Genomic DNA, 25,686 nt, shown 5'->3' with positions numbered 1-25,686 from the left:
GTATATATAGGCGTGTATATATTCCAAGAATATTCTATGGATATTTGGAATATATACATTCGTTTTATGACATAGAGGGAATATTCCATGAATATCTGGTGCTGTGTGGGTAGTGATCCAATATTTCCGTTTCTTTTTGTTAATTTTTTGTTTGGGAAACGAAAATGTTCAACAGTATTCTATAGAATACCTCAAACGGTGTCTCTACTAGCAACACATTATTCCAATCAGTACATGAGCATAAGTGTTGTTTTTGGCCAAAAAATTACGAGCAAGCAATGACGAGTGAGCAGGTGCATTATTTTGATGCAAAAGCCACAATACCGGACTTTATCTTCGTTTTGCTTCTCGCAAGTGACGCCCACGTATGAGGAAAAACAATTAAAAATCTATTAACTTCCTTCCTCTCCTTTCCCAAAACCGAAACTCTGATGACGACGGCTTTTACCCATATTCACTGTTTCTTTGTTGAATTTTGCAGTACTAATAATATCTTGTACTTAATTTTGTAATTTCATCATGAAATGCAAATTCAACTTTCATTGGGAATGGAGACAGAAGCGAGTTTGTTTCAAATATTCATCGAATTCTCTCTTTGACACACTTCCGCTGCTCAACTACCACTTCCGTGGCGAAGCGTTATAATTATTTCATAACGCAAGGTATCGGTCTGTTGAACAACACTATAATAATATGAAGATGGAAAAGTAGAAAGCCAAAGCTTTTCTTTCCCAAAATTTAATCTCTTCTATAAATACACCCCCTTTCAATTTAAACACTATAATGTTCCATCTCTGACTTGATATTATCTTCATAAACTAATCCTTTGAGTTTTTCTGAACTTTATAAATTCTGTTAAAATAGTTTAATTAAATGTGTGGAGTACCGTTTTACTTTTTACTGTTTCAAATGTGGAATCCTCAATTTATTCACTTAAATTCAATTGATTCATGCATTTGTTGGGAACATTGAAAACGGTTGTTCACACAATTTGTTCAATTTTAGATGACAGTTGTTCACAGTCCATTGTTTAACCGTATATTTCAATATTGAAAAAAAATTATACAGGGTGTTTATTAAACAAGCGGCAAAAAATTAAGGGACTATTTCTATTCTAAAGGTATTTTTGTCCTGTGATGATTTTTGATAGGGCGCTTTGTTTCAAAGATAGGGGGCGAAAAATAATTTCGACAATAACAATTTTGGTAATTTTAAAATTATTAACGTAGCCGACTACACTCTGGACCTACCAGGTGATAAAAAATCTAACAATTCCGTTAGTACCCATCAAAATTTTCCGAATGAATTTCATTAGATCATACTTCTATTGTCTGATGTTATATAAAATGATTTGAAATCCCTGAAAGACCTAATAAAATAAGAATTAGGAGAAGAATACCTGAAAATAACAATCATATTAAGCAAAAAACCTGAAAGGAATTAGCAGTGAAATAAAATACAAGTAAAAATAGTTCAATTGAACAAAAAATAAAAAAATAAAAGATTCCAAGCCAAGTTACTTCACGACGTTTCGATTCTTAGTATAAACAATCGTCTTCGGGTGATGACTGGATAGAGCTCTGAAGGGCATACTTAGAGACAACACCATCAAGATCCTACCTGCAGATAAAGAAAACGCTACTGTGGTGATGGATACTGTTCTCTACGAACAGAATATCGAAGAGGTTTTTCAAAAGGGACAATACACGAAGATCGTACGTGACCCTACTGCATCAATTGAAAGGAAGTTGTACCAGATTTTAAAAAAACGCCAAGAAAAGGAGAGGTCATCGCTAACACCGCACCACAGTAAGCCCCCTCACTTGTATAGACTACCCAAAATCCACAAGAAGGACATTCCACTCAGATCGATCATCAGCTCCAGAGATTCGGCTACTCAAAACTTGTCTAGATTTCTACTCCCCATAATACAATCATTACAAGAAAAAACATCGTCTTTTTTGAAGAATTCGGCATTTTGTCGTACTACTAGGGTCAATTGAAGTCATACAGCAATATCAAGTAATCGGTTTCAACGAAGAAAGCCTTTACACCAATGTTTCGTGTAAATCATTTCGTGTAAATCATTCTGAGGAAGCTATACGAAGACGCGGACCTGGAAGATAGAACGAATTTACCTATAAAAGTAATTATGGAATTACTAGGATGCTGTATACGAAACTGTTATTTCCAACAACATAAGATGAGGGACTGCCAATGGGATCGCCACTTCCACCAGTCATAGCCAACAAACATATATGTGGAGTGGTTTGAAACTCTTGCCATTGAAGAAGCCCACAAGAAACCTCGTGTCTGGTTGAGATATGTTGAAGGCACCTTCATAATATGAAACCTTACTAAAACACATCAACAACTTAAGACCTTCCATCACTTTAACAATGGAGAAGGAAGTCCACAACGAATTCCCATTCTTAGACGTATTGGTGAAGAGGACCGACACTAAGTGGGAAACATCTCAATACCGAAAACCCACTCACGAATCCAACCACCACCAATCGACTATTAGAGGAATCATCAAGACTCTATTAGACCGTGCTTTCGGGCTCTGTAATACGAAGGAAGGTCTCGAAAAGGAACTAGACATCATCAAAAATGATCTTCAATGGAATGGCTACTCCAAAGCGATGGTGGAAAAGACTGACTAAAAGACAGCAGGGGCCTCGCAAGGAAGAGAAGCCGTCACAACCAGTGGTTGCACTTCCCTACATCAGAGAATTATCGGAAACGATAAGAAGAATTGGGTCCAAGTACAACATCAAAACCTGCTTCAGATTCAGAAACACTATTCGTAGTAGCCTCACGAAAACCAGGCCACCAAAAGCGGACTGCGATTTCAAGAATTGCATTTACCGGATACCCTATGAGTGCGGAAAACCTTATATCGGTGAAACTAAGAGGCCATTGAATGTTCGCATTGCCGAGCACAAGAAACACACAGAGCGAGGGGAAACCAGCAAATCAGAAATAGCAAAGCATGTTTGGACCCATCAACATAAGATCGAGTGGTCCCGAACTGAGATCAAACACAGCAAGGAACAATGGTTCAGGATGAAATTCAAGAAGCCGCATACATGTTGTCCAACAATGTATTCAGCCAAGCTAGCGTAGATATACGCAACACATGGAAACCCATAATCAAGCGAAAAACGGCCAACTCCCGCCAAACGGTCATCACCCACTGAACCGCTGAAGCGTACAGAACGACCCATAAATAGTCATTTCTCGGAGGAATTAGTCCAGTCATCACCCGAAGACGATTGTAGATACAAACAATCGAAACGTCGTTACATCGATATAGAAAGCTTTACTGTTTTTTCATTACTTGATATTTCAAAGTTCATATATAGGCTTTCTTCCGGAAAATGTATCTAAAGAAATTGCTCTTCATTATTTAATGCACTGTTATTAACATGAAAAAGCGAATGAACTGGACAAAATTGGGGCAATTGTTTCGATAACAGCATTTATCATCATTCATTCATAGTATCACTCTGATATCTATGAGGTCATCGAAAATTACATGGAAACCTCATAACAGAATGTATGCCGAATAAAATCCTCGTCCTGTTCTTGATTTCTCAAGAGACTACTGTATCATTGTTCCAGTTGCGATTTGGAATTATTTATTACTACCAATTAATCTTATATTCGTTCGGAAATTCCAGCCTCACCAAATTAATGAAGGTTTTGCTTTCGAATAATGAAAAAAACATCGAGTGAATAATAAACTCTCGAAAAATATCATTGTTTTTTCTCTGTTCACTTGATCAAGTGATTGGCTGCCTTGTTCATCTTTCACTGCCTGAACCACTGTGGATGCTGTTTTTGGCAAGTGCATTGGCATGGAATGTGTGTGTTGAGCAAACCGACGATTGGATGCCTGCGCCCACGTAGCCCCGCTGGATACGGGAATGACAGAATCACTTGTGATTCTGTCACTCCCTAACTGAATGCCATCCCAACGATGGCTCAATCCTAAGGTGTGTGTAACCGTGCCTAGAGGATGAATGGCACTGAGCCTATCAGCTGTCTCTACGGAACCTTCGAGATATCGGGCACCCTCTCGTCGTAGCATCATCACGGTAATAAAAATTCTTTCTGACGCTGAGTCTACAGAGGAGATGAATGTCGAGCTTACGTCTCCAACTGACCTCCCTGTAAATTTAGATCAGGAGCGGGGGCTTCTCAACTCTCCAACTCCTGGCAAGAGACCAGATGGAAAGTAGACTCGTTAGCAAAGCACGAAGATAGTACTGACCAAAGTTGTTAAGTATCTAGGGGTATGCCACGACGCTTACCTTTGCCCAAAGTTTGTGTGGAAATGGTTGACAATGTATGCCCAAGGCAGAGAGAACAGTTTCTGCACTAGCCAATCTGACGCACAAAGTTGGGGGTCCTAGGTCTTCTGAAAGAAAGATTTTGCCTGGAGTGGTCAACTCCTAGATTGTGTACCTACAGTTTGCCATCATGGCACACAGTAACTCGAAACAAAAGGTAATCCAATCAGTCAATGGCATACAGAAGAAAGTAACAAGTAGAACATGTAGTGTATCTAGAACTTTATCTGCAGATTCAGCATGTGTTATTGCTGGAATTCTACCAATCGAGCTCCAAATGATCAAGAAAAAAGAAGGCATTTTCAAGGGAATCGCCGAGGAATATTTGATAAACAGCTGGCAACAAATTGGAACAACGGTCAATACGGTAGATAGACACAGCGACTAAAACCTGCAACTAGGGTGAGGTGGAACAATACCGCAAAGCCAAACTTGCCCTGAGAATTGCACACAATTTTCGGAGTAGAAATTACTGTCCTTTTCCTTGGCATGTATTTGATGAAAAACTCACCTGGAACGCTCATTTGGAAAAAGTTTTACACAAAGCCAAACTGTCCCTATGGACATTTCGTAGGGTTTGTGGTAAAACTTGGGGTGATGATTGTCAGACCAATGATCACTTATGGTGCAATTGCCTGGTGGCCGAAGGCTTTACATAAACCGACCCAGGCGAAGCTCTCTGGCTCACAGAGACAGGTTTGTCTGGCCATCAGGAGCGCCATCACTACCACTACGGCCATGGAGTTCCTTCTATATCTACCTCCTCTCCACATTTTTCTGGAGAGGGAGGCTAGATGAACTGCATATAGACTTGTGCACATTTCCAATTGCACGAATCAATTCAATGCAGAGTGCAACAGACGGTTGGTTGACACTGGAAGTCACAGCATTCTGGAAATGACCTCTAACTTTATGCCTCCAACTGTCAACTACGAACTGCCTTATAAAGTAATGTTCCCGAGTAGAGACAACTGGATCCTCCGGGAGACGGAAATATCAAGAGCAGATAGTTGGCTGTTCACAGATGGATCATAAACTCCTTAGGGTTCTGGTGCTGGTGTTTTCGGTCGCAGATCCAGGACAGAGATATCTACCTGCCTAGGAACCTATGCCACTGTATTTCAAGCGGAAATCTACGCTAATGAATTGTGAGAGATTGGAATAATTCAACCTCATACACAAGTCAATAAAAATATTCTCGGATAGTCATGCGGCGTTGGAAGCTCTTGGCTCCTACCGAGCAACGTCTAAATTGGTAGCAAATTGCCAAAAACGACTCTCCTCGATAAGAAGTCTTAACAGATGGTCTCCGGTCTGGATTCCTGGTCATACTGGCCTGGAAGACAATGAGGCTGATGACTTCCTTGCAAAGGAGGGTGCTGCAAACAGCATCATAGGACCAAAACCTGTCATAAGCATCGCTTTAGGCTTTGCCAAACAAAGATTGATCACCTAGATGGCAAGAAGATTTATGGACTTCTGGATTGGCTCACTCCAATGCGTCAATTCACCCTTCGAAGATTGGTATCAAACAGTTGTTGAACTACAGTGTGAATGAACTACGATGTCTAACAGGCCTTCTTACAGGTCCCTGTCATTTGAATCATCATATGCAGAGACTTGGGCTGTTGAAAGACAGTGTGTGTCGCCTCTATTTGGAAAATGATGATACAGCAGAGCACATACTTTTACCTGCCCGCTAGGGACCGAATCAGGTTTTTAGTGTTCGGCATCTGACCTGAAAGACCACTCACCATACAAATGAATCGGCTTCGAAAAGATCCACTCACTTTGGACCTAACCTAACCTAACCTACTGTCCTTTGATTGGTGGGTTAGTTAGTTTTACACCTTACTCTGGAACTCATTGGGTTACTTGGCTCTAAATATGGACTCAAGCTCTAACCGAGTGTATCATGTGAGTTGCTCAGATATATGTTCCTAAACATAGATTGAAAAACACAGAGCATGGGCCGCATTACGCATCAATTAAATTCTACAACCATTTACCCTTGAGTATCAAAGAAGATCGGAGAAGACAAAATTTAAAAAACGTGTTTTCGATTTGTTGTGTGACATAGAGCCATATTCATTATAAGAATTCATGGACAAATAACCATTTTCAGTCTGTATCAAATTTAAGCTTCCTAGTAACTTCCATATTATCTACATATTACATTCTACTCATCAATCTTTATCTGTGATATTTACTCTTATTTGTTCCTGTCATTTTTATATTCTTATTGTATTTACCTATACCACATGCTTTTATTTATATTAATATTAAGTGACATTTGTAATGTTAATGTAATCATTTTTATGACTTGAGTTTTATCAAATGTTTAAATTGAAAGCTTTAATAAATCTATCTATCTATCTATCTAGCAGTACTTGTAATAAGTGCGTATCCACTAATCTGTGCCATACTAGGAATCATCTTCAATCCTTAGGCTAATGGAGACATCAATTTTGAATGCATTTCAAAACCATTTTTACCAAGGGGAGTTTCTATAACAATTGTTATGTGTCAATCAATACATTGTTGTATTTTGGTTGTTGAAATTGAATGATAGATATTCAAATAATGAGTTCATCACCCAAAGGTATCAATCGGAAAAGATCAGTCTCAAAAGAAACCATCTGATGTACTGACTACCAGTTTGAGCCATGAAAATTTACTGGAGCAAGGATTGGAAATTTTCTTTCTTCGCACAATATACAAAAGTTTGCTACCTTCCTCACTTTCCATCGTTTTTTCTTTATTTTGAATTGAAATTGAAAGTCAAAACAGGTCACCAAAATACGGTTGAGGTGAAAGATGTTGAGAGGCCCCTGTATAACCACTTATTGTGCTGTAGAGGCTAGTTCAGTTATATTCAACTTGTCTTTCGATTGAAAATCGATCAAGCAAAGAACGAAAACGAAAATAAAAGCAAACCGCCTAATAAGACTGCAATTCAGTGGAGCGTAACTTGCAATTATAGGGGGTAAGTAATGTCGTTTCATAACCGGCGTTCTTCTCTTATTTCCAAATTTAATAAAGCTGTGGCGAAGTTTTCCAATTGAAAATATCTTCTGTCTCTTACATATTTCTTGTCCATCGCCACAATAAAGGCATAATTCGATTTCAGCTCATTTGAAATGCAAATCGACGCGGTTCTTCTAAATAAAGCTCATTTTAGCCGAGCTTGGTAATGATATTAGGGTCTGCAGGAATGTGTTTTCTTTGTTTCTGGCAAAATGTTATTTCTTTTGTATACAGTGAACAACAAAAAGTTCGCTGTACAAACTCGTTATTGATTTGTCTGAATGAATATTTTTTCGCGAAGATGGTGCACACTCTAGAATGACAAACATATTCAAATTTTGCGTGCTACGTGCATTTGATTGGCGATTTTTTGAATTTTTTTATGTTGGTTCACTCGTTTCAAACAGTTTCAGCTGTTTAGCATGTTTAGTTTATTAGTGAGAGGTATAAAAGATAGAAGTTTTTGGCATCAAATTTTGTGTGAAAAATGGAATTGAGAAATTATGCCTCAGCCACCGTATTCACCAGATATGTCCCCGTGAGACTTTTTTCTGTTCCCAAGATTGAAGAGATCCATGAAAGAAAGGCGCTCTGCGACGATTGATGAAATGAAAACCGAATCGCTGAGAGAATTCAAGGACATACCAAAAAATGCATTATTTGTGTCATCAATGTACATTTCTTTGTTAATTTTTCATAACTTGTTTACATTATTTTCCAAATGAAGTATCATAATATTAAATACGGAACACATGGATGAATTCCTTATAAAATTCGTTTTTCAATGATGTGTCACACTTAGTACTTTCCCACCTGAGGGAGGTAGTCACCAGAGGGCAGGTGCGGAGGTGTGGCAATTGAGGTTATGATAGAATCGACATGTATCACACACAACTAAGGCGATACAGAATTAGTGAAAACATATAACTGCATTTGGCCTTATCTACTTCTTTCACTGAAATAACTCTAGTTGTTCAAATTAAATAGTCACATTGCGACTATAAGAGTCCTCTATGACATATTTATTAAAACGCTCAGAAAGACAAATATTGATTGGAAAATATATGAAGGTTTCTGTTTAAATAACGTCCATATCAATATCCATATTCAAATATAGAATCGCGATTTTCTGACAGTTTGTATTTTTGAATTCATTATACATACAATGTTGAAAAATTTGATGAAAGATGCCTATTTGGGGGGACAATAAACATCGCACTGAAAAAAGTTGATGAAATACAATGAATGTCGGATTGAAAGTTGGTTCATATCAGAACATATTAAACATTAAAGAGCACCAAAAGTTATCCTGTATTATTTTCATATTATTTGAAATGGGAGCGCTAGAGCCAAAAAAATGGAATTCGGCAATTTCTGTTTGTTTTCTGTGACGGGAAAAAAGTTTAACATTTTATCTCTGATGACAGGTAACAGAATGTCACTTTTTATGAGAATACTTTTTTCACAGATTATATATATATATATATATATATATATATATATATATATATATATATATATATATATATATATATATATATACTGATGATGGGCCAAAAGCCCGAAACACGTGTCTATGGTTTGCCACTTTCATGAGTGCTATGTCCGATATTAACTTCTGTTTCTATATCAAGACACTCAATAACTTTCATATTTGTATATTTATAAATATATATATACAAAAACAAGCGGATTCACCATCACCAACCGCAGTTGGCCCCCTGATGGATGTTTTGTTTTCGACCCATTTTCGCAACCAAGTGTTGCCCATCCCTCACACTTGGCTGTACTGTACTGACAAAGGCTAAATAGCCAGAAACACGTGTCTGCGGTTTGCCCACTTTCATATGAGTGCTTGTTTAAAGAATTCCTCCTCATTGATATATATATATATATATATATATATATATATATATATATATATATATATATATATATATATATATACATATATATATATATATATATACATATATATATATATATATATATATATATATATATATATATATATATATATATATATATATACATAGCTGTCTTCTCGGGATTAGCTCCGTGTTCTGTGTATTAGATCCCCATAAGGATTATTTTCACAACGTTTCGGCAAACTCTCATTTGCCATCTTCTGGTGATGTCTGGTTTTTTCAACCAGACTTGACTTTCAACCAGAAATATATATAGTTATACTTATATATAAATTTAATTTTAGAATATTTTCTTAACAAAAGTTACATTTCCTTTGTATCAAAAGTACAATTATTAAATGTGCATTGCATAAACGATATGTTCCTTGAACTATTCGGTACAACAGTCGAATTTTCTTGTGTAGAAATTATACTTTTTTCTGCCATGGACACAACTGCCGTTGATGTACCTAGTCATAAATCGGGTGTGTTATTTCAGCACTGCCAAACTTTATTAGCTATTTCTATCCTATGTGCTACCGATTCATCAACATACCCTTCAGCGACCTTTGATGACTTCCAACCGCCATGTTTCTTTAATGTCATCAAGTCTCCCCCAGATTCAACTAAAAGTTTAGCAGACGATCTTCGAAATAAATGACCTGTATATGAATTGGTCGTTTCAAGTTGAAGGAAATTAGCCACTGCTTCAGATACCTTATGAAACTGATTGCTACCCACAACCTGATTGATACATTTTCCATTGCGATATGCATAAAACAGGCAGCGATCCTTTGCTGCTGCTGGACGAATGGCTATGTACATTAGATAAAATTTAATATATTCTTCAGTTACTACAAATCTTCTGTCTACATCATTCTTTGTTTGCTTGAGTTTCACAATTAATTACGTTCCCGAATCTTCAATATCATATAATGTTACCTGGCTGATTTCACAAATTCGACAAGCTCCTGCAATCCCAAATACAACAACAACCTTGGCCATTAAATAAACTTCATTGGGAGCATTATTTAAAAAGTCACTAATATGTGAACCCAAAAATATCGCAGCTTTCTTGGGCGTGTAACCTTTCCCATTTTGTTTCAGAAATGTAATTAGTTTGAAATATTTTGAAATGTCTACATTATTATTGGATTGTAACATACTTTTAATCATTGAATAATTCGATCAATCACACTGTTAATGGCTTTTGTTGTCGTGCCAGTTCCGAAAAATAAGCCAATAACACTGTCTCCCAGAAAGAACTGCATGTCTTTTTCATCTTCCATTCCATGAATCTTGAATACGCGGTTTCATAAATTTTCCGCGATTTAGCTGGCAATAATTTTTGTGATGCTATTTTCGCTACTTCAGAGTCAGAGAAAACTCGGAATTAGACATAGGAACTGTATTTAACTCTAGATCAGCATCATTCATCTCTGCAAATCTCATTGGCAGAACACCTTTATTGGACCTACAACTTCTGCGAAGCTCAGTTTCACATTTTTTTGTAAATTCAGTGGCTGACTTTTCCATAGCGTGTTCTTGAGTAACTCGAAGGACCAATGTTAAAACTTTTTGAGTTAATAAACTTGACTTACAGTCAATTCTCAATATTGAATTGTCTTAAAACAAGTGACTAATCTGTCAAAACAAAATATTAAACTTATATACAGTGTCTTCAACAGGAGTCAATTCGGGGTGTCGGGGTGGCCATTCTGTAGAACTTCTTCCAATCAACCGACCCAGAAAGATATAATCGAGAAACTGACGTCCTCTCTGGTGAAAGGTGAAATGTTATGGGACTAAGAAACAAAATCCCTCATTCAATAAACTTTTATTAAAATTGATACATGTTGAATAATCTTTCTAAAGGCATAAAATCTGTATTATTAAATAAATAAAAGGCACAATCTATACAAACGTTATAAATAAAATTATTATCCCTGTCCGGTAAATACAAAAATAAAGTATCACAATCCAATCACGTTCTCTCTACCCCTTTCCTCAAAAACGCTGAAAAACCTATCAAACTTGTCATAATATTGGTCAATCACTCTACACTCTAACAACAGTACAATAAAATATTTTATAAAATTTCTTACACAACATAACTGGATAACTTGTTAATTATTTATATCAAATGTTATTTAGAACTAGATAAGGCTTTTTATATTATAAAATATAAATATATCTTATTTCTTTATACTACATATTTGGTCGCTTTTCTAAGGCCTAATCATAATAGCAGAAACAATTGTGAAGTTAAGGATAACGAGCTGATCAAAAAGGTAACAATCTAAAGGATATGCCTATAAATTTATTCAATACAGATACAATCACATGAATATAGTCGAGAGTCCCAAAAACCACATTCACAAGCAATGGAGTAGGCAAGTTTCTGTTGTATTGTTGTTATGAACTTTTCTTTTGTAGTTAAGAAGTATTACTGATTAAATTTCAAAAATAGACATTCTATAAAGTATCATGTTTTAATTAGTTAGAAATATTTTCAAGCATAATTAGAAAATGTAGACATGAAATGTTATAAGTAAACGATATAATTTTTTGACAACTAGTCTTACAATCCCAAATCCTCTGTTTTCTATTATAAATACCGTTTCTGTTGTACTGAAATGTTTACTTCTTAGAAAACGAAACATTCACCAGTCAAAATGTAAATTAAAACAGCGAAAAAAATGATGATCTTATTGATTTTCATAATTTTTGTAAAGTTATAAAAGGCACATTCACTTTCATTGCAAGGAAGTTAAACAATAAAAACTATTTCCTTATGTTTTTGAATTTATATTGTCTCTCTATAAACTCTTGGATAGTAATTCTATTGAGTTTTGTCGAGTATTACTGTATCCTCCAATGAGATAATGTAGTGCCTTCTTTTTCTGTGAGAGCATGTTCAACTATAGCTGATTTCTCGGTTCGTCCGAGTCAACAATTTCTCTTGTGTTCAGATAGACGGGTAGCTATACTTCTATTCGTGGTTCCTATGTAGACTGACCTGCAGCTACGAGGCAACTTAGGCAACACCCCTGTTGTTGCCTAAGGCCCATGAAAACTATCAGAGAAAGTCTAAGGTCAGCTAAGGACCCCAGAGAACCTTCAGCAACACCCGGGCTATACTAGATCCTTTGTAGCTGCAGTCAGTCTACATTGAAATCACGAAAGAAAGTATAGGTACCCGTCTCTCTGAACACAAGAGAAATTGTCACCTGTGACAAACCGACAAATCAGCTTAAGCCGAATATGCTCCCATTTGAAGATACACAAATACTTGATGAAACTCAAAATTACTATCCAAGAGTATATAGAGAGGTAATAGAAGTTCAAGAACACTTAGGTAATTTCAACAGAAAAAAGAGTCAATGGACATTGATGTAATTTGGCTACCTGTCCTTAATTGTACACAAGCAAGGTCAAACGTCAGACATTTTGATATAATTGTCGTTAGTTTGTGAATCGTAAAAACAAATAAGCAACTGCTAATTACTCAGGACCTGCTGATCCGTATTTCAAAAATAACAAAATGTTGGCAACTTCGTTATTCCATGTGATTTCATGTCTACCAGACCCAGGAATAGCCACTAGAATCATGAAATTGATCAGCAGAAGCAACGTTCGTTAGAAAATTAATCTTTTTTTTTTGTACGATCGCAAGAAAATGGGGACTATTTGATAGTAAGTGAGGCAAGGTCCTTTTTTCAATAGGAGTGGCAAAAATCATTCAAACTAGCTCTCTACGAACTTGTGATGTATCTGTTTCAAGTAATATTAATATTTCAACGATCATGAACTGTCATTACTTGTGAAGTCATACTTCTGGAAGAGTATTTGAAAAATGAAAATAAATTAGGTACATTATTTACGAAAGGAATGAAAAATTCTCGAATTCACAGAAATGCGCACAGTTCATAATTGTCTAGGAAACTAAATACTATAAATAATATCATAATATGATTAGTAAATATGTTTTTAGATCTAATGCAGATCATTATATGTATATATAGAAATCTCATGATATAGTCAGTAAAGATAAGTATAACATAATCAATGTTAAAATATTCAATACAAAAATGTAACTATAACTATGTTCATAAATATTTCCAACTAGCATGATTTGGTATTTTAATATAGTAATATTAAGTTAACATAACAAAAAACAACAAAAATATACAAAAACAATTATTGAAAAAACTCAACTACCACAAATTAACATTAAAGATTATTCAATTCAAACAGACATGTTTGTATTATAGTTAAATAGAAATATATGATAATTCTAACAGAATAGGTGTAACACATAAAAATAAGAAACCTTTCAATAAGGTGTATTCTGCTTTCAAAAAACTCAGAATAAGTGTAAGTTTAAACGAGTGGAAACAAAAAATTCTATTTGAATAATTATAATTTTTATAAAAGACCTTTTGAAATGTATCAGCCTCTGAGAAATAGAAACCAAACAGAAATAACTTAGTATGCATAATTCTAGTGAAATTTATATACTAGTAAAATTTTTAAAGAGGTATTCTTTCAATCATTCCAGTTCTTATCCAAAATTGAATAAATATTTTTTGCATCACTTTGCCACCGGGGATTGTCTATTTATTTTTTATTCAGATTTAAATATCCTTGATCGCGAAATGAATATCCATAAAATAAGATATTCTTCAATGGATATCAATAAATTTCAATAGTTTGTCTAGTTTGAATTTCACGTATCTATAATCTGGAAGTCAGGCATAATACTTAAATTTTTGAAATAAAAATGACTAACAATTGTTTTATATCAATTATTGAGCTGACTAAATACCCTCTTACAGCAATGCCATTTAACTTGTCATTTGTCAATTCTTCTTCTTCTTCTTTCTAGGTTATTATCCTCTTTACCATTTTGGTCCTTTTCTTATGAATGGACAACAGTGTTGGCGAATTCTACGAGTTATGATTGCCATAAGCTATGGCTTATTCATCCAATAATTCTATTGAATTAGAAGAGACAGAATTTTCATGTCACATATTAGGAATTTGTTCTAACCAAAATGTAGAACACGGGAATGCTTTCCAACTTTGAAATAACGGAAACAATATAGAACTGAGGGATACTTATAATGTTTTCAAAAAAACATACTTTAATGTGAGATTTTCACTTCGGGCGTCACGATACTGACGTCTGAAGATGTTAACGACTAAAAACTAGTGGCCGTACGCCCATGGCACTTTATACCTGCCAACAGAAAACCCAGTGCGAAAACAAGAGAATATTAGTATTGTGTCATATGAAAGACCGTCTTGTCTATTAGATGTATTTATCCAGAAATCTTGTACAAAGTTCAGTATACCTTTTTCTACAGTCCACTTATTACCTAACAGCTATCATATAGCGAAACACGAATCGCGGTTTTGTACACTATCAAGTGAAGATCTCACATTGAAGTATGTTTTTTGACTACGTTAAAAGAGCGTAATTGGAAAATTTCAAAGTGATGGTTTGTTGATTGAATCTCGAATTATTGGAAAAATAAATAAACCAGATTGATATTTCAGACAACAAATCTGAATTTTGTTACTTTCTTACTAACAGAATACTCTCCTATAACTTGGTGGTTTATCAGAATTAGCAAATGCTATAAATGCATATTTTCTAACATTTTGAAAACGCCATGAAAAATTTATTTTGTTCAAATTGAACAACAAAACTAAGCAGCACTCCGTCTGACTTCACTCGAGAATTGAATTACTCAAATGGAAATCAAATAGTTTCACTGAATAATATTTAAGATTATAAGAATTTGTAGTTGAGAAAGTGGTGCAGTCAATATCCTGGTTACAGAAGAATTATAACGACACGTTGGTGATAACTAAATAACGAGAAGAATCCAACAAATTGTTCGAAATATTTCAGTGACCTGATACATTTCTGTCGTAGGAATTTGTCGAGCTAAGGTAAGATCTTATAAAATAATCGGTACCGACCACACCAGTCCTCCCTACTCGCCCTATTGCTGATTACAATAAATATGAGGCACATGTATACTCATAAATTCTGTTCAAAGTTCCAACTCACCTGTCTAAGCGGAATCTCAATTAGAGACTCGTAATACTAATACTCTGAGAATTTTTCGTTGATCTTCTCGGTATTGGCTGCCACTTCGGCGAGCGTCGCCAATCCTAGAAGCTCGTTGCTTACAGCAACTTCTTTTTTACCCAAGTGAGTGATGCTCTGCTTGTTTTTCCTTTTCTTGGATCCGACTAGCTGCGTTTCTGACTTGACCACCTTCTGGATTTTGTATTTCACATCTCCTTCAGTCTTCGCGCGTATCTTGCGTTTCTTGCTCTCTCGTTTCCTCTGCACAAACTCCTCGTAGTTCAAGCTTGGAAGATTCGAGATCCTTAAATCTAAATTGAAATCGGGTGGGGAGCTCTTCGCGCTTCCTTCTGACGTCTCCGATATGGTACGAAGTCTTTTGATCTGATGGGGCGACTCTATCATATCTACGTCGTTTTGATTATCAAAATCGATTTTAGTATTAGTACGTTCTGCGAGGCGTTTAATTGTATTTCCTAAGTCTAACTTTGGTGTTTCAGGTTTGATTTCACTCACGGAGTTCAGGTCCGTATCTATTTTGCTATCGATTTTTGTAGGCCTGGGTTGAATGGTTTTCGTTTCTCGCTTGCTTCCCAATAACCTACCTTCGATCATGAAAAGTTCATATCGCTTCCCTTTGCACATCCTTTCGGATTTCCTAACCTCTTTCAGGCTGTTTTTTTCAGTAGAATCTTCTGGTTTCTTCGAGAATAACCCGTCCACTACCTGAAAAATTTTAGGAATTGTATTTTTTATGCATAACCTACTAAAATTTAAAATATTACAATAAAATCAAAATAGAGTATGTCACTGAACTAAATATTTAAAAATACAATTGTCAATTTGATTTCGATATAGTTTTAGTTTCAGGAATTCATATACTGAGCAGAATATAGTATTGCTTGAGAAAAAGAGTAATTCACCTTGCATTAATCAAATTCTACCTATAATTTTTGGAAAGATAATTTGTTACGCAGTTGACTGGTTTGATTGAATCATGCTTGAATTCAGTAATTTATCAGGAATTTAAAAGTGGCCAAAATGAATCCAAATATAAAAAAAAAACTCTAATAATGACTTCAGACCTATGTCAGTACTGCCATCCATATCAAAGACAAAAGAGGAAGCAATGCTTGAAATGTTCAAATTTCGCGGGCTACGTACAGTCGATTAGCGATTTTTTTATGTTGGTACTCTCATCTCAAACATACGTTCACAGTTTCACAGTGTCAACCACAAAACAGCCACACATAGAAATGTAAGTTGAATGGCAACACTTGGTTATATGTTACGCGGCTGCCCAACCAGGGATGGCGACACTATCGGGGTTTTCTCTAATGAATCACGTGCCTTCTGCGCGGGCATCATTCAAATTACTGTTTACAGAAGAAGAAAGAACTTAATTAGCTCCGACGTTCGTTAGTTTTGTTGTGATAATGTATAAATATGGTTTGGGACTGTTTTCCTTTTCAAATTGTGTTTTTGCTTGTGTATTATCAGTTTCATATTTTCATTTATCATAATGAGTACTTCCGAACATAAAGGATATCGAAAAAAGTGCTGCGTTCCTTCTTGTGAGGATAGGGAGAGTAGTCAACATCGGTTTCCCAAAGATGACCCCGCTGTTTTCGATGTTTGGCTCAAGAATATAAACAATAAAGAACTCTTCAATGTACCCCATGAGACAATTTATTGTAACTCACGAGTTTGTGACAGACATTTCGCTGTTGAAGATAAAATTACTAGCAAAAGAGGTTTAAAACGACATGCTGTACCTGTTTTATTTCTTCCTGGTAAGTAAGCATAATCCTTACTCCTTTAAATATCTTGCAATTCTAGTTTATATATCTTATTCATCATTATTAAACAACAATTAGATTAACCACTTATCGAGTGCACCATAAGTATTGCTATATGAATTTGCAGAAAAATAGAAATGTTATCATGTGGTTGAATAATAGTGTTCTACATGTTTTCAGAAACTATTGAAGAACCAAGAGGTATGGCAAGAATGAGTAGGTCTTCTGTGGCAGGTAAGAATTATTGTAAAACTGTAGTTCCAAAATATATGTAGTTTATAGAAAAAAATCCATACAAATGCTGCAATTTCATTTTATAGGCCAAGAACAATATGAGGACATGTGTCAGCCCTCCACTTCCATACCCGAGCAAGAAATTTGTTTTGGTACACCTTCCAGAAATGAAATTATCAGTGTTACCCAAGGTATGAATAGAAAAATCTTGGAATGTTCATCATACATACCAATTTGTTGATTTTACACAATATATGAAAGAAAGAAAGAGAAATTATATATTCATGTAATTTTTCAGGTCATGGAAGCTGTGATGATAGCTATATAAACCAACCATCAACTTCCAACAAGGAATACAATAAGCGTTACACAAGGAAAATAATACTGGAGCAACTATCCTTCAACCTAGTCAACTGTCCAGATCATTCTGACAATGATTCAAAACTGTGTCATCTGATTGTTAGATGCTGTTTGTATTTTTGGTGTAGAAAAGTCAATTTGGTTACTAGGGGAAAAGATAAAAAATTCATTAGGTTTTTGAACACCCAGACAAACAGCGATTTCATTGATCCAATTATATTGTCCGCTCATGAAAAATTTTTGAAGAAAAAGAATCGTTTATTGAAAAAACATTAGTTTAAGTTGAGGTTTACGTATTTCCAATAAATTTTGAACTGAGTTCATATAGTTTCATTACCACATTTACACAAATTTAACTGAAAATAAATATGGTTGATCATAATTTGAGGTAATTCAGTTCACATATTTATTGTTGCTTCACTTGTTGATATTTTTGATTGGTCAAGGTTTTTCCCAGATGATTTCTGTGGAATCAAAACCTGACCGGTAGTGAAGCAACAATAACAATAAATGATGAGATTGGAACCTGTGGTGTAACAGTTGAAACTTTTCCTAGAGATCAATTTCCCTAACACCAAACTGATATTTTTGCACTCGATGCGCGTTTCGCTATCAAGGTTAGCATCTTCAGGAGAAGAAAATTGATACTGTATCAATTTTCTTCTTCTGAAGATGCTAACCTTGTTAGCGGGGCCTTCTATATCGGGAGGGGTCGTCTACAGCGTAATCTATAGCTTCCCTGACTAAAGGATTTTCGTGAGTTTCAGCATAATCTAAAACTCGCCGATTCCTCGACTGAATGGATTGCTGAATGGAAGGCAGCTTCAAATCTCTGCGGATGGCTTCATTCCGCACGAACCACGGAGCATTCACAATCATCCGTAAAATTTTATTTTGTAAAGTCTCCAAGATGGAGATGTTAGTCGGAGCCGCTTGTCCCCAAACGCCTGAAGCATACATGATGACAGACTTGAACATCATGTTATAGATCGTGATTTTGTTCTTTAGGCTCAGCTTAGATCTTCTATTGATCAAAGGGTACAGGCTTGCCACCCGACCCTGGATCTTTGCCTTCACGCTTAACAGGTGCGGGTTCCAGGTGAGCCTACGGTCTATAATAAGACCTAGGTACTTGACCCGCGTTTGCCAATCAATCTCCCTTCCAGAGATTCTCACTTTCATGGCCGGAGAAGCTATCGTTCTTCCCATGGTTATTGCCTGAGTTTTATCCGGATTCACTCGGATCTTCCACTCGAGGTACCAGCGCTCGAGGTCGCCCAATGCACGTTGCATATAGACGATCCCGAGCTCCCGACCCATGGAAGATGAGAGGAGAGCCGTGTCATCGGCGTAGAGGGATACCTTCACATGCTCGGACCTCGGAAGGTCGCTGGTGTAAAGAGAATATAGCGTGGGAGAGAGCACGGCCCCCTGTGGCACTCCAGCGAGGATCTCTCTGTTGTCAGACAGAGAGCCCTCTACTCTAACCTGAAATGTTCTGCCTCTCAGGAAAGACCCAATCCACCGGATCAGGCCCCGAGGCAGGTCGAATGCGATTAGTTTGTGAAGAAGGCCTTCATGCCAGACGCGGTCGAAGGCCTTCGAAATATCTAATAGAACTAAATGGACTTTTTTGTTCCTGTTCAACTCCGCGATGGTGTTTTCGACCAGTCTCAGAGCCTGCAACTCAGTGGGCCTGGTAACAACTGTTGTATCTGGAAGGTAATTTCGTCAACATTGTAGCTTGTAGACACGTTTGTAGGTTTAACATAGCAGCGCCATCTATTGATATCTTACTCAATCCAGTCAACAGATATCGCCATCTGTTAAAATCGTTTGGAGTTAACAGATAATTGTGAATGTCACATAATCCCTAATCTGTGTTGGGAGTTTATTGAAGAGTTTAATCGAGACATTAATTAGGCTTTTGTGTGTTAATGAAAGTCTATGTTGGGGAATTATCAAAGTATTTTTATTTCTTGTGTTATGTAAGTGTAGGATATTTTGTTTATTAAATTTGCTCTCTTCTACTTTGATGTAATAAAGGCAGTGATAGACAAATAAGGCTGGAAGTATTAGAATGTTAAGGTTTTTTAAAGATCAGTCTACATGATTCGTTGTAGGGAGTATTTGTTATCGCTCTGATAGTCTTTTTTTTGCATGCTAAAGATTTTTCTCCAGTCTGTGGCGTTTTCCTATAGTAGTATTCCGTAGGAGATTTGGCTCTGAAATAGACCATTTATAGGCAACTCTGCGTATTTCTGTGGTAGCTGTTTCTGAGAGTTTTCTCAATAAAAAGGTTATGCTAGCAAGTCATTTGGATAGTGCTTGAATATGATGTTTCCAAGTTAGTTTTGTGTCAAGAAAGAGTCCAAGGAATTTTATGTTGTCTATATCCCCACTGAAATCCCCGAGGGTGAAATCTATAGTGGCTGTTTTGCGTAAATTGAGACTTAGCTGGTTGAAATTAAACCAGGGTTTTATTTCTTCGCTTATATTTTGTTTTATAGTTTCTGAGTTTGTTGGAGCAAAGAATTTGCATCAAATTTTGTGTAAAAAATAGAATTAAGTGTTTAAAAACACTTGAAATTATGACAGTGGTATACAGTGATTGTACTCTGAGTCATAAAAATGTTTACAAGTGGTACAAGTTTAATATTTTTGAAGTAATTTCTGCAAGATTCCCTTGGTTTGATATCGAACAGAACGTGTATGTATACGGACGATGCTGAATTAACCATACCCCAAAATTCTATACCATATCCTAAAATAATATGGAAATTTGCAAATCATATCAAGTAAATCCTAAATGGTGTCAATAAAAATTGCAATGTCTTTCATATCTCAATATAAAATTTTCAAGTGATATTGTAATCTCCAAAGAATTCCTACAGGCAAAATCATTTCACTGGCATTTCAATTTCCTGTTGTAAAATATTAATGCATAATCACTCTCTTATCTAGTTCTGATATAAAATTAAAATGGTCTTTTGAATTGTACACTTCCTTTCATTCCTAAAACTATTTCAATGAGGAATTGCTAACGTGGTCTAGACAATTCATTTCATTCTTTGTTCACTGTGATGAAATATTAATTACTCGGAAAAGACGATGATGTACTAATAAATGTCAATAATCAAGAAAAGAACAAATGTTTCTGTGTAAACTCATAAAAAATGAAATGATTCGCTGTTAAAAACAAATATTAGGTATCGCAGTTAACAAATGAAAGATTGCAGAAACTTGCAACTTTGTTGAGTTGCATACAATATTTTTTTCAAATGATTTTTTGTAATAACTAAAACTACGATAGCCCCTCACTTGATAATGTGTTTTTTTTTTGTTTTGTTGTTTTTTTATGATTGTATCAGACAATTATCTTTATCTACTAATATTGATGAATTTCAATAGTATGGTAATGATTCTTACCAAGAATTCGTTGAATATTTTTTGTGTTTAATGTTGAATGATCGAGCATAGATAGCGAATAACTTTTGTCGGGAATAATCCAATCTGGAGGAAGATTAGTGCCAACGAAACACACCTGATGAGTTGGTTTATAATCAAGTTAGAAAAGTAATTTTAATCCCAAAATCTCTGAAAGTTTCAGCAACTAGGACATATAACCTTTGTCCTCGCAGTCAATGCACATACCACTAATGATGTCTGCCGCAGTAGCAAACGAAACGGTTGATTGGTAGTTCAAGTTCAATTCGATCACGACCTCTCTGCCCAGAGTTTGTCTTCTTTAATAATGTTTAAGTTGAAAAATGGAAATTAATCGATAAAATTTTTGTCTTGTGGTATTACTATTGATTAATGATATTAAAATCGTCTCCGAGTAAACAAGGTCTCTTCAAAAAATGAGGTGAATGTTAAAATTTCGCGGGTACACTCGTTAGAATACTCGTCTTGAACATATGTTCACAGTTCCAGCAGTTTAGCATGTTCAGTTTGTTGGTGAGAGGCATGAAAGTTGGAAGTGTTTTGCGTTGGTTGAATATTCGGAGATTTTCTGCTATCGAAAAAAATGGATCAAAGAATGTGCACCAAATTTTGTGTAAAAAATGGAATCAAGTGCTCAAAAACAATTGAAACATTGACAGTGGCATACGATGATTGTACTCTGAGTCAAAAAATGTTTACTAGCGGTACACGCTTTCACAGAATGTCGAGAAGATGTGATTGACGACGGTCGTCCTGGACGCCCCAGCACATCAACCACCGATGGAAATGTTGAGAAAGCGAAGAAAATTCTTATAGGGAATCGTCGAATAATAAAAGAGAAGTTGCTGACGTAGTCGGCATATCGGTTGACCCATGTCATGCAATTTTTAAGTAAATTTTAGGCATGAAGCGTGTGACAGCGAAGTTTGTTACAAAATTGATGAATTTTGGCCAAAAACAACACTGCATCATATCTTAGTCACCGTATTCACCAGATTTGGCTCCCTGCGACTTTTTCTTGTTTAAAAATTGAAAAGACCTAAGAAAGGACGGCGTTTTGCGACGATTGAGGAGATCTGTATCCCTGTATCTGTAGAGTAGGGAGGGTGAGTGTAGGCCCACATCACTTAGGCTACATGTGACCCACTGTACATCCTCTCAAGGAGTTGTCCTCCTAGGTCATCGTTCATCCTGTCCTTTCCAGGAAGGTGGACAAGTCTCTGGGGGACATATCCTTTGTATCGGCAGGTGTAGGCCAAGACTCGCCGAACACACGCTCTCTCATTGACGATAACTCCGGACATTCACATAGGACATGCTTGACAGTTCCATCTTCCTGTTCACACATCCTGCGCCAGCTTCATATTGTGGAGGTGTTTCCTTAGTTGACAGTGGCCCAGTCAGAAATTCTACTGTTAAGCGTAGATTTTTCCTGGTCATCCCCAGATATTTCATCGGCGCCAGCTTCTCAGGGTTGCCCAGGGTGATCCTGGCAAGATTGCATCTTTTGATTCCATCCCATATCTTTAGGGATTGAGCATGGGTGTAACATGTGGCTGGTTCCGCAATTGTCGAAGTCATCAGGCTGTAGGTGCCACTGGGTCCTAAAATTCTTAGTCCAGCCGCTTCCTTGGCTTAAGACTCGGCAACGCGATTACCTTTAATCCTGTCGTGTCCTTTAATCCATCTCAGGATAATGTTATTATCTATCGAGGCTTTGGCTAAATCTTGGTGGCACTCCAGTACTAGCCCTGAGGTAACACGTTGTCTGTTCAAGGGTAATAGGGTTTGTCTGCTATCAGAGAAGATTGTTATACTTGTGCCAGAAATTCCTTTCCTGGTTATTTCTTTTGTGGCGATTGAGCTGCCAGCCAGTTCTGTTTGAAACACGCTGGTATTTTTTCCCATTCCCCACTTAATCCTTAGGCTTAGTGATCTGGAGTACACTCCACATCCTGAGCCTTCTTTGGTTTTTGAGCCGTCTGTGTATTTTCGTATTGCAATTGTAGCATCTGACTCTGTGTTCTGTTTTGTTTGTATTTTGTAGGGTTTATTAAACACAAACCTGGGTTCAATTGCAACCCAGGTTGCCTGCAGCACAGGTTGTGCAGTAAGCACTTCTCGCCATAGGCCTAGCCTCAATGGACCCATTCCTACTTTGAGGTTTACACCAGCCGTGCGCAATCGTAACAGCGTATGACAGCAAAATTTGGTACAAAATTGATGAATTTTGGCCAAAAACAACACTGCATCATGCCTTAGTCACCGTATTCACCAGATTTGGCTCCCTGCGACGTTTTCTTGTTTGAAAATTAAAAGAGACCCAAGAAAGGACGGCGTTTTGCGACGATTGAGGAGATAAAAACCGAATTACTCAAAGACATACATACCAATTGCTTCGAGGATTTGAAAAAAAAAGCTGGCACACGTGTATTTTTCAAGGACAAAACACAAGCACTACAGGAAAATCCTTAAATCGCTCTAAGAGCGGTGCCTGTGCGAAAATTGCGATTCACATTGGATTTTAATCGCTGGAGATTAACTCCATTTGGAAAAACGTTCTCAGAAAGTTCATTCCACATGAATACAGTTCTCCAGATGAAAGAGTTCTTAAACAGTGAAGTTGGAGGTGTACTGAGTTGAACTTTAATACGATGAGCAGCCACAGTGTTCTAAGCTTTTGAGAAGCAATTTCAGCGACTTGATTGTGCCAAGACATATTGGTGTCCATTTTAACTCCCAACAAACTTATCGAAGCATTATTATATTCGGTTTGGAGGGGACTCCTTCGAAGGGGACAAAATAAACATTGATGAATAAATAATAATAATGATAATACGTTTATTCATCCAAATAATTTATCGTAATTATGTCGGATACATTGGATTTAAAATTCGATAAATTTGAGGGCAAAAAGAAGAGAAGTTCAACGTAGTTGCTCTTCTACTTCTCCCTGGGAAAAAACTGTTTTTTTTTAACACAAGAAAAAAATACCTAAACTAATTTTGTGGTAATAACAGATTCATATATTTGTATACAAATGAGTAAAGAAAGCATATAAGTATAACACCAAAAAAAAACTAAAAGAAGAAAAATAGAAATGAAATTATTGAAGAATTCTTATATGTCTATATGTCTATATGAACTTTTGACCGAAAATGCTTTGTTTCGGAGATACAGGGTGTTGAAATTGAATTTTTTTGTTCGCTTTTTGAAAATAACTCTTGCAAAAAATAAGTTATTTGCACGAAATTCTGTACCCGAGGTTTTTTTGACGTGGGAAATCATAATTTCGTGTTAATTTTCATGTAACATCTAGAAGGCGCTGCGTATGCTGTCATTATTTATTTTAAATTGCCCTAACTTTTTTGAAAGTAAATTTTTGGTACTTTTCATGAAAAAACCTAATTCCCACACCTTTTCCAAGTAAAAAAGGTACACCTTTTCTCAACAACGCTAGAGGTGATCGTTTTCGAGATATTCACAATTTTCTATATCGATGCATATTACTTAGCTCCTAGGGCACTAAGTGAAGTTGCTGAGAACATTACAAAAAATAAGTATGTGGTGGATATCGTCAAAATGAACAACTTTTTTCTATAATATGTTTGATGAAAATAACTAAAATTGCAAAAAACCTATGACAACTTTGAAAAATTTCAACAATCTGTATTTCGAAAACGAATCATTCTTCGTTGAATATTTTATAGGAAAAAGTTGTTTATTTTGACGAGATCCTTTTTGAATTTGGGATATTTCAGTTTTTTATTTCAACAGATAAACCATTCCAACGTTGTACGGCTACACAAGTGAAAGATTTATTATAAGTAGCGGTCCTGTGAATTGGAAAGACAAAATTTGTGTTATGATGTCTAGTCCTGTGTGCATGACTGTTTAGCTTGAGCTTTTTTGCGAGGTAGATTGGCTCGTTTTGATTTACAATTTTGTGAATTAGAGTGTAGACATGGAGTTCCCGTCATTTCTCCATATTGAGCTCAGAATGGCTATTTAGGTACGGAGTAATGTGTTCTCGAGATGGTATATTGAAGGAGTAATGCATACATGTGTTTTGAACGTGTTGAATTTGCTTGGCTGTAGATGCAGCAACAGAATGTGTATATGCTACACAGGCTTAGTCGAATAAGTTGAGTATTAAAGTGTTACAAAGTTTATATTTTATACTGGGGGCGATAACATTTTTATAGTTATATAAGTGTTTCAGTCTCATAAAAGCGATTTTCCGTTTTTGGGAAATGTGACTACGTTCACTGGATTTATTATATCATTTGATAATTTTATTTGCATATTTGTCTGTTCTAAATAAATAAATATTTTTTGAGAAAACTGAAAATTCACCTAATTTTTTGAACAGACCTTGTATATTGTACCCTCGTTTATTATTGTTTCCTTTTACTGTTGTCTAGTTTGGCTGCCAGCAAAATACAAAACTA

General features: G+C 36.0%; 1 protein-coding gene across 1 annotated transcript in view; it reads right to left on the bottom strand.

Annotated features, from left to right (window-relative positions):
* Positions 1-11,113: 11,113 nt before the first annotated feature.
* Positions 11,114-25,686, bottom strand: part of bbx (bobby sox) — a 36,354-nt gene continuing 21,781 nt past the window's right edge. Inside the window, exon 4 of the mRNA XM_023158981.2 lies at positions 11,114-16,121. Within this exon, the coding sequence (XP_023014749.2) occupies positions 15,411-16,121 (711 nt within the window). The 3' untranslated portion in view covers positions 11,114-15,410. The remainder of the gene's footprint in view (positions 16,122-25,686) is intronic.

Source organism: Leptinotarsa decemlineata, unplaced genomic scaffold, assembly GCF_025532065.1.
Source record: "Leptinotarsa decemlineata unplaced genomic scaffold, Ldec_3_MD MMD2_tig00026336_RagTag_RagTag, whole genome shotgun sequence".
Classification (NCBI taxonomy): domain Eukaryota; kingdom Metazoa; phylum Arthropoda; class Insecta; order Coleoptera; family Chrysomelidae; genus Leptinotarsa; species Leptinotarsa decemlineata.
The sequence above is the reverse complement of the archived record's forward strand: the minus strand, read 5'-3'. Positions and strand labels throughout refer to the sequence as shown.